Below are 11,002 nucleotides of genomic sequence, written 5' to 3'. Positions count from 1 at the left end.
TCTACTCACCTCATAGCCACAAGAGAACGGGCCTTCTCTACAGCAGGACCAACCATTTGGAATACTATGCCGGCTGAACTCAGACAAGTACCCTGCCTGTTGACTTTTAGAAAAAGACTTAAGACATGGTTATTTATACAAGCCTTCCCATAAATTCCCTGATACCCTTAGCTAATACCTCGGATTCACCACAACAAACACTTATGAACTCTTAACACACATCAAATAACTGTCCTTATATTTAAGTTACTTATGCTCTGCCTTCTTACCCCAGTTCTTCACCCCTGTTTTATTGTAACTTTTTGCTTCTATTTTGCTTCTTTGCTATGTTAATGTTTAAGGTTATTATACCCTAGTTTCTTGTAAACAAACATGATATGACACTGTCATGAATGCCGGTATATTAAAAAGCACCAAATAGTCAATTCTACTGACACAGCCTAGCAGACTAACTTAGTCATAAGGATGCCTGCGTTACTGCTCGACCCTCTAATATTGAATACACTGGGCAACAATGAAAGTGTTACTGACCTAAAAAGGTCCTACTCTGTAGTATCTTGATGTGCTGAACACGAATATGACCATGAAAAGTTTTTATTGGCTCTCGTTTTGAAGATATTTAATATAGTTCACTTTCTATGTTTAGTCATGTAAATTTATCCAGTAGGGCTGTAAATAAGCCTAGAATGATGTAATATTGCATCATATTGCATAATACCATCATGCACACATCATCCAGAGTTTATTACATCATTTTCTGATGTAATGCAGTTCTACTGCCATGCTGCTGCTGAGTAAGCTGACGTCAGCAGTGTACTATATGAAGCCCAGTCAGAAAGGGTGAGCATTTGAAATATTCATGCTGGCTGACTACTGCTGGACACTCCGCAGAGATGCTCCCGAACAGATGTACAAGAGACAAGCAAAGAAATCTAAGACGTAGTCTATTACTTCATTTTTCAAACGGTATTAACCGTAGGTCTCCTACTATTGGCATACAATTCAAGATGTAATTATATTATTGCGTATTGCAAAAAAACTAGAGCCAATTTTGCATTTTCAGTCACATTCATGTTTAGCACATGGAAATTTATAAGAATTGACTAATTTCATTTCAGTAACATGACTTGTGAAAATTTGTTGCTCAGTGATATTAGCCATATCACTATACATTCTGGCAGCCCCACCACACAAATTAGGCAAACATGGTCTTTTAAACATATGCTATTAGGTTGTGTTTATTTTAAGTAGGTTTGCTCTAGGCTTCAGCCATACCATCTAAAAAATGCCATTACTATTTTAGCTATCACCACCTGAACTGAGGGGGATGTTCCATGCTTACACTACCCTTTACATAGAAAAAAAATATGTATCCTGATATTTCTGTCTACTCCCCTTGGAGTATTATAGTGGGGAGAAAACATTATAGAACGAGGTCACATTATGCTTTGGAGGTTATTAGTTTTGAATAACTAATAACCAGGATTAACTAATTGTAGGGGACTAACCTATATGTAGATAGCATACCTAAATTTACAGCAGGTGAAATCTTTCTAGACATTATAGAAGCATGAATTAGTCACAAGTTGTATCCAATCCCACAAAGCAGGTCACATCCTTGACCTAATTTTCACCAATCACAATAACTGTGTAATCAATGCCTGAAATAGCAGGTACCTTATGCCCAATCCAGAAAAAAGGTTCCAAAATGAAGGCAACACAAAAAGTCCCTATTAATAAAATACTGTAAACAAATAAAGCAAAAAAAACCCCCCAACCCCCCCCCCCCCCAAAATAAACACTACACAAACAGATTCATGATGTAATATTTAATTCAAAGCTACTCTTCGAAACAGTTAAACCTAATCAAGGACCTATCTTCCTCCATCTGAAAATAATGACTTTACAAAGAACTCATGCAATGAATATTCTACTTCATCGTTAAACAAAATCAATACAGTTAAATCCCAATTCTCCCCCTGCTTACCAACAAAAGAGCCTGAAGAAAAATTTGATCAAGTGAAATGGAACTCATTCAACCCAATAACTAAGTTTGAGTAAACCAAAATCACAAAAATGAAGCCCGCTACCCACCCACTGGGCCCTATCCCTGCAAGTGCCCTGAAAACAGTAAGCAACGTAATAACCAATATTCACAACCATAATAATCCACTCTGTACCAGAAGGATTGGTCCCAGATAGGGCAAAACAAGCTGTGACTAAACATCCTAAAAATAAAACTGGAAGAATCGGTGACTGGGATAAATACTGACCAATATCCAACCTGCCTTTCATTGCGAAAGCCCTAGAAAAAGCAGTTTTATTACAATTAGAGAACCACCTAGAAGACTATATACTATACCCAAACCAATTCAGATTCAGGATGAGGAGGGAAGAAAAAAAAACCAAAAACTGCTCAACAGAAACCCTGCACTACAAGCCTTTGACAAAAATGAATCATATATCCTGGTACTAAGATTTACCAGCAGCATTCGATACAGTTGACCATACCCTATGCCACCAGCTGAGAGAAACTGGAATAGATGGAAATGTTAAATGGTTCTCTTCCTTCAAGATAGGACATTCCAAGTCAAACTGGGTAATCAAATTTCAGACACCTTCCCAATCGATACAAGTATTCCAAGGTTCAGCACTCTTGGCCACACTATTCAATATCTGCTGCCTATATGTGCATTACTAGCAAATCTAGTAATCAACTTTTCTATATGCATCCCTTTCCACAACATGTTTGAAAAACTGTCATCTCTGGCAACATACATGAAGGCCATACAACAAAAAAAAACCAAAACAAAAAACAACTTTCAACTGAAACTAATTACATCAACTGAAACCTTTGTAAGACAGTGCAGAAAACCTGTATTGTTAGCAATCGCTAATATTGATTACTGCAACTCCCTCAAGTGTACTAAAACCACTACAGTTACTTCAAAATGCCTCTGCAAGACTCTTACCAGGGACAAGGAAATTCGAACACATCACCCCTCTCGCTGATTGCACTGGCTTCCTGTACAATCCAGAATTCATTACAAAATATTAACTCTAATTTTCAATAAACATTAACCCATGTTTATTAAGTGTGACACTTCAACACTACACACCACAGAGAGACTTAAGATCACAAACAATGGAATTTTAATGGTACCTTCCAATTGGCACCCACACCTACTGTAAATAAGACTTAATGTTTTCCATAGCAAGCCCCAAATTGTGAAACTCACTTAGAGTCATTACATCATAACAAAGAAAGTTTCAAGCGTGAACTGAAAACATGGCTCTTTAGAAATCCATACAAGTTAACAAAATATCAATATGCTCATAACTTTAACATCAGTACCAGAGATAATGCTAGTGGAGCAAGCAATATAGTAATGAAAGATATAAAGTGTATTGTTAGAATTAGAACTTGTATTTATTGTTGTGTTGACCTAGAAAATGTATGAATATGAATTAAATTATATAGCAGCTATTGTGATGTCCTAGGATATGTATGAATATGAACTAGAATATGTATTTGCTGTGGTGTTGACCAAGAATATGAAAGCTGATATTGTAAACCATTGTGATCTTTTGGAATGACTTTATATAACACACCTAAAGTATCAAGAGCTATTAAAAATGTCTATTGTGAATATTTTCAGGGAACTGGAGCAGTTGTCAAGTCAAAATCTTTTTTGGCCTTTGGCCCTTGCCGATTGTTGCAAAAACACCATGGGTTAGTCTGTTCCAGTTAGTAAATTTTATAGCGTCTGCCTATGGACCTGAGCCTGCTGTAATAATAGTAATGGCTCTGAAATCCCAGTCTCCAAACTCTCAAGCCAGGGCCTCTTTCAATCACCCAAGTGTCGTTGGAATTAAAATCCTACCAAGTAAAGAGTTTTGGTAGCTATCTCAGTCCTGTAAAATGTTGGATTCCCAAGGACATTTTACTTGATCAACCTTTTATCCAAAGAACCCCAAGCTTCTAGCACTCAGTGACCCCCCTTCCTCCAGAGGGTGTTAAAAATGACCCACAAACAAATCCAGGGAAAGGCATTTATTGGCATTCACAAATTCATGCAGGATTACATTTTAATTAAGCTCAAACTCCACATTTGTAGAAGTCAGCCTTACGAGTACAAAATTACATCTACAAACATGACTGTATACTTCAAGTTGGCCAGTTTATAAAATGATTTAACTAACAAAAATCTTTAAAAAAATAAAAAAAAAAAGTCCACAGCACTACCAAGGGATATTCCATTTTCCCCCATCACGGCGAAGATTTTGCAATAGTGTATCACACATTATCTCACCAGACAAGTAGTCTAGTCAGACATAACCAGTGACTGTGTGCTGAGAGTCTGGATTTGACACGTTTTACTAAATATTTACAAATGGTTAAAATTCCAAATCTTGCCCAAAAAAGAGAGAGACCATTTCAATATGGAGAGAAAAGCTCTCCTAAAGTTAATTAACTTCCGTGGAAGCTTTAGTACAGTACTGGCCATCCCTGGGGTAAATGCAGTCAGAAGGTAGATTTTGTTTTTGTACAGGGAGCTTTAAACAAAAAAAAAAAAGCCACCCACACAGATTCACCATCAGCAGCTTCCACCTACATATCTCAGTGACCAGGGATGTATACACACTGGTGCAACCACACTTATCTGTATTTTCTCCCCAACTGCTGGGTGTATGTGCATGTTCCTCTGTACATTAAGGCATTTCAGACTAAAAGATATGCCCTTATCGCCACTTCACAAAAAACTGACCAGGTACTCCCCAAATATATGTCTTCTGCTATTACTAGGGAGTGTCTGCTTATGAAAGCACAGACACTAGCCACAGAAGGCTGGCAACAGCACAACATTTTTAAAGATAAAATACAATTTAAAAAAAAAAAAAAAATCTGTTTCCTAGGAGAGAAACCCATTTCAAACAAACAGACTCTCTTCCCTGTTGCGGAAACCAGTTTCACTAAACCAATTTATAAAAAGGAATTTAAAAAAAAAAAAAAAAAAAAAAAAAAAAAGGTAAAATAAAGGCAGTTTCTCCTCATACAGCCTTGATTAAAAACAAATTTATACTAGAATTTTGGAACAGGATCCTACTTATTTTTCAATTGAAAAGTGCTAGACAGACTGATTTCTTGTTCATTCTGCTCCAATATTACTTTTCTGATCTCAGTCTGTTTCCGTTTTGGGTATTCCAGCCACAATCATAGATTCTATCCCACAGTGGTCTTCTCCTCGCACAATCTTAAAATAACCTATGGAAATGGGAGGGAAAAAAAAAAAGTAAACACACTGAGAAAAAACACTAATACATCTCTTTGCATACTTTAAAAGGATTGTGTCTGAAGCCTCTGGTGAGTAGCCACTGCATTTTAAGCCTCCCCCTTTGTTTAGCACATGCAAAATGCTGCAGATGTGGTCAGCTTGTAGTAACTAAAGATACCCTGTAGTCTAATGCAGAGGGCACAGATCTGCAAGGCTGAATGTGTGCGACAGGATCAATTGCTGCTTTATTCTTATAAAGCTGGGGTATAGCAATGGAAAAAAAAAAAGTGTTCTTCCCTTTGAAACTGTTTAGATATTGCTACTAAAACAAAAACACTGCATATTAAATATTCAAATAAACCTTCAAGCCATAAAAAAAAAAAAAATCATGATTGGCTGTTTGGTAATGAAGCCTAGGGTACTCCGGATAGGAGCTTAATTTGCTTTAAAGTTCCTGTGTAAAATGTCTTAATGGACTTGGCTCAAAAAATATACACGTGATAAAAGTGCATAAGTGGCAGGTTTTGACCTCATCCATTTTAAATACCTTTTTATTCCTTCTCTGAATAGATTTAGATATTTGCTTCTCTTCTGGTTTCTCTAAATGTACTTTGGGCATTTTTCCTTTTTTGTTATGAACCTGTCTAATCTGAGTTAAATTTATGTTGCTTTATATATGCTTTTTCTTAGTGCTAAATCTAAATTCTTGAAGAAAACAATGTATAAGAAAAAAAGTTAGTGACTAGCAGTAGCAGATAAAGGTACCAGACATCTGTGCAATATTACATGCCTAAATGACCGATGGTAACAGGAGACATTACCAAGGCTGTGATATGCATAGCAAATTACAACAAAATTAAACAATCGCTGGCCTGAAGAGCTTACAACCTAAATAGGTACTTAAGGCAATGGGAGATGCTGCAATTGTAGATTAGTCACTAACCGGCCGATGCAATATAATGCCCTCAGGCGAGCACAGTGTTTTACATGCAATTGGAGATGAATTTTGGAGGGAGATCCATGATCCCCCGATGTAATACGGGGGATTAGTGTTCCCAAAACACTGTGAAGCTAACAGTACATGTAGATGAGACTTAACTAATCCCTACGATTCAAAAAAGTTTCACATGCAGCCAATGTGCCCATTGCAATGCAGCTAAATTTTACACCAGCTTGGTCTGCCACACAAGGGCTCACTGGAAAAAACAAAAAAAAAAAAAAAAATATCCTACTTTCTGTGATTTCTCCTCTTAGTATCGTCAGGATACTATGTAGGAGGAACCACAGAAAAGCAGATCCAGATATATTGAAGTCTTTAAAAGATTCTGGGTGCCTAATATACACGCAGAAGATATAGGCCATTGCTCCTGGGTGCCGATGCCAAGGAGGTGCTAGGGATGCACAATTTTCCCTAGCACCACCTCCTCATTTAAATATTGGATCACATGCCCAGAATAAGTGGCTGGGTGCACCTTAGGAAAGCGGGTGCTCCGCAGTGAAAGCCTGTTCTCTGCACACCCATATCACATCGTCCTGTAAAATGTTAGAGACAGGACTTTGAACTTGGGTCTCAGATTCCCCATTCGCTGCTTTAGCGGCCAAGGCCACTCCCTAACCACACCTCTTAGTGAAACATGTAGCAACTGAAATTGTCAAAACTTAACAAAACCTGAAAGAGATGCAACTCCAAGAGTCACTCTGCCCAAGTCCAGAAGACAAACAATTAGCTTCAACATAGAAGAGAATATATATGGGTATATGATGCATAAGTGGAGGGCAATTCTCAATGTACTACAGAGAAAGAAAACTGATGCAACATGCTGCTGACACTACATCTCTACAGATTAAAGAAAAATCAATCTGAGGCCATCTGATAACAATTAGCTCCACAATTCTGCCAAGGAGACCCTCACACAGTGTCATCCGAGGGGGCACCCACATTCCTCATGTCAGGCCCTAAATATTCTCCAGATCTGCATGTCCGCCAGGGACGTAGAGAACTTCTGCATGCGGAGCAAGGTGATTACAGCCGCTGAATATCCATGCTTTGTCAGGCAAGCCTTCTCAAGGTCCAGACTAAGACAAAACAGAGTTGGGTCCTCATGATGGATCAGACCTGGTTGGATAAGGTCCCTGGGCGGGAGAGGCATACGGGGCTCTCCACCAGAAGCCTCTGCATGTCTGCATACTACAGGCATCTGGGCCACCAGAAGGACTAATCCTCTATGGCGTTCGATCTTGCTCAGCAGAAGCCACGGAGGGAAGGCATACAAGTAAGTCCTCCACTGGCCAGGTCTGGACAATGGCGTCGATCCCTTGAGAGCACTGATTTCTTCTGAGACTGAAGAATTGTGGGACCTTCGCATTGTGAGATGTGGCTCGTAGGTCAATGGATGGGAGGTCCCAGGAATTTACTAGGAGCTGTTCTGTTCGTAGGTGTCACGTAGAATGTCAAAGTGGCCCCTAACCCCCTACACTCTTACCTAAACCCCACCTCGAGTTACTAGGTGGGCCTACCATAGGGATACAAATACCTACCTATGGGCCATGACATTATGGCCAGTGTCTGTTTGTCTGTCTCTGACCCGTCAATTCAGCTGAAATAGGACGTACGGGAGACATCGCAAATGGCGATGAAACCTTACCGCATGGTCACGGCAGCTATCGCACAGCCTAACGCAATCCAAAGAGGTGTTAAAATTGGCATTACGGCTGTGCGATAGCTCTTCGCAGACAGGCTAACCTAGCCCACTCTCCGCCCCTAACTCCTCCTATTTTCTGAATTTGCATCGCACCATACGATATGGTGCAATCGCATGCGGTAAGGGCCTATCGCATGCATTAACGGGGCTTTTCGCATGCGATAAGCCCTTAATGCATGCGAAAATGTCTTATCGCATTTTGATAAATGACCCCCTTAGATTGTGAGCCCTCTGAGGATATGGAAAATACCTATAGTACCTGAATATAGCACCTTGAGCTACAATGAAAAGGCATGGGCTAAATACACTAAATAAGTGTTCTTAAAATCAACCCACACCACCCAAAGAGCTATAAACACAAAATGACACCATCCCTCACCTTTTCCAGCCCAGTCCATGGTGTGCTGCCTAATATACCTATTCTCAAGTCTATTTTCCTGGCTTTGACTTTTTTCACCCCCCAAAAAATAGTAAGTTGTGCTGGCTAAAATTTTACATTTTCAATCTTAACATGGATTTTAAGATCTGGCTAAACTAGAACTGTGCTTCATGAACTTGGAGTGCTGGAATTAGCAACCAAAGCTAGGAACTCCCGACAGACCTATAGTTTCCTGTCATACAACTCAAAATCCAAGACTCTGGGAGATGGTTCCTAATAACTCCAGAACCCAGACTGTTAAATCAGACTAAACAGAGTGAGCCAGGAGAGTCTCTCCAACTGTAGGTACAATCCAATCCAGCAACAGAGACGTTATCACTCAGACTTGTTTACCCACCACCATGGAAGGAGTAGCAACAGGCCACAGCAGCATCCTACAGTGAGACATTCTCCTCTCATCCTCACGAGAGGACTTTAGTGAGTACAGCTGTGACAAGAATTTCTCTGAAAGTTTAGTTGTGCGGGCCAGGATTTCAGGTGGATATGGTGGAATGATTTTATGTAGTTTTTTTGTTCATAGGACAGCCCTGCAAAAAACTAAAATTACAAAAAAATAAAATGCACCCCCTTAAAACCCCCACATATGTAGAATCTAGTTATCAGTTTCTAGATGAAAGGTTCAAGCCAGAAGAACTTGTGGGACACAATAGAATCCCTGCTCCAATGCAGTGACACTGATTGCTTGGGTAAGTCACATTTATCTCTGGTAATTTCAGTGTACTCAACTGCAAATAAATATTGCACCTTCTCATACCCCTTTGGTTTGTCTTTCAGTATAAAGACATTATCAAAACAATGGTCATTGAAGTGCAAATGTAAAAGGGCATTACAAATTGTGGCGAAGCAGGAGTTTTACATGCTTTGTAGTTTCTGCCCTGGGACACTTTCTCCCCAGAGAGCTTGTTTCCTGTGTGCTGGCCTACAGGTGGTATTTGACCTCTGCCTGTATTTCAAGCAGAGGCTTTGGATGCTGCCTTGATCATCATACAATGTCCCAGCAGCCCTGAGTGCATGTAACATTGAAACACCCTGCATTGGCCAGAAAGCTAACTGTTAATACTTTGTGCCCTGATTGGAGTCTTCCAGGACCCTCAGGGAGAGTTCTATCTCCAAGGCCAATCTTGGCTGGGAGTGCAGAAAGCAGATCTGCACCAAGGCCCTGTTCAGCTCCTGTGGACAACCTTTTCCCCGATATCTCCAGGAACTAGTAGGTAGTGAAACGTGTTCATTTAATTTTTGCTGTGTAATCCCTGTTTTACCTGTTTTGTTTGCAGTTTAGGTCTTATCTATTCACCATTCCTACTTTTTCTTAAAACTTAGGAGTCTGTTAGCTCTGCCTGTCTTGTACTGACTTGGTATTGTGTATATCTAGCAAATGTATGACCCTTGGTTGCGAGGGGTCTCAGTGTCCCTAGAAACCCCCAGGGGATAGCTTGCGGGTGAGGAACTTGCCCAGAGGCAAGCAGGAACTCAGTTGGTGGGCGAGGTTGTCAGTGTAGAAGCATATATGCAGGTGCAGGCAGGCCTCTCCAGGTGGCCACAGGGTTACTCTGCGTGGGTATTAAAGGTGGTGCTGCCGCATTACTTGACAAGTGTTTGGATGAAAGATCATCTTTTGCTCTGTTCTTTAGTGTTAAATCATGCACAGTTAAAAACCTGAATTTAAGATATTGTTTCCTTACCATTGTCACCCCAGTCAGTGTTCCAAGAATTGGCAATCAACCAGTATTTTGTGCCATTTTCTACACCCCAGCCTAGAATCCTTATGGCATGACCTCCAACTTCCTCACCGGTGACATGCCGATATACACCTGGAAAGGAGGAAACATTTTATATTGTACCAGTGCAGTATGCTTACCACTTTTCTGATTTAGAAAGTGATCTCTAGAAGAGGAGACCTTTCAAATCGCTACCTACTTTGCATCACAATGACTGAATAGTAGAAGTGCAGCACCTGTACTTGAATGTAATCTGCTTAGAAGTGCTGAAAAGTGGGAAAAAAAACCCAAAACAAAAAACTACACAAACTAGCCACACAGGCTACTCATACCTGTAGAGAATTCCTATACCAAATGATAGGCGTCTAAGCTCTTTAAGTTCATGGTTGTCTTGAGTTATTCAGCGACCACAGCACTGGAGAAATTACTTACCTGATACTTTCGTTTTCCTTAGTGTAGACAGATGGACTCAGGACCAATGGGTATAGTGTGCTCCTGATAGCAGATGGGGTCAGATTTCAAAGCTGATGTCAGCTTACATATACCCGTGCAGGAAGCTCTGCTCTTCGGTATTCTTCTCAAAAAGCAATTGTGGATATATGTGTGTTTGAATAACTTGATTAACTAGGACTGGTTCAACTGATTTCCAATTGGAGACCGCCAGTGCACTCAACCAGATAAACACACACACCTGGCAACTATGGCTGTCTTGAACTAGGGTAATTGCTTACCCGTGCTTGTCTTGTTCTCGGGGCTTGTCACCTGAGGTTCCCAGATTCCAGGGCAGCCATGGGCAGGTTGTTTAGTCCATCTATCTACACTAAGGAAAACTAAATTATCAGATAAGTAATTTCTCCATTTCCTAGT

At 40.1% G+C, this 11,002-nt stretch overlaps 1 protein-coding gene across 2 annotated transcripts in view; it reads right to left on the bottom strand.

Annotated features, from left to right (window-relative positions):
• Positions 1–4,039: 4,039 nt before the first annotated feature.
• Positions 4,040–11,002, bottom strand: part of CTSB (cathepsin B) — a 54,625-nt gene continuing 47,662 nt past the window's right edge. For both annotated transcript variants that reach the window (XM_029596126.1, XM_029596127.1), the window contains exons 9-10: positions 10,100–10,228; positions 4,040–5,266 (exon numbers count right to left, since the gene is read on the bottom strand). In XM_029596126.1, the coding sequence (XP_029451986.1) occupies positions 5,181–5,266; positions 10,100–10,228 (215 nt within the window). In that variant the 3' untranslated portion in view covers positions 4,040–5,180. The remainder of the gene's footprint in view (positions 5,267–10,099; positions 10,229–11,002) is intronic.

This window comes from Rhinatrema bivittatum, chromosome 3 (assembly GCF_901001135.1).
Source record: "Rhinatrema bivittatum chromosome 3, aRhiBiv1.1, whole genome shotgun sequence".
Lineage (NCBI taxonomy): Eukaryota > Metazoa > Chordata > Amphibia > Gymnophiona > Rhinatrematidae > Rhinatrema > Rhinatrema bivittatum.
The sequence above is the reverse complement of the archived record's forward strand: the minus strand, read 5'-3'. Positions and strand labels throughout refer to the sequence as shown.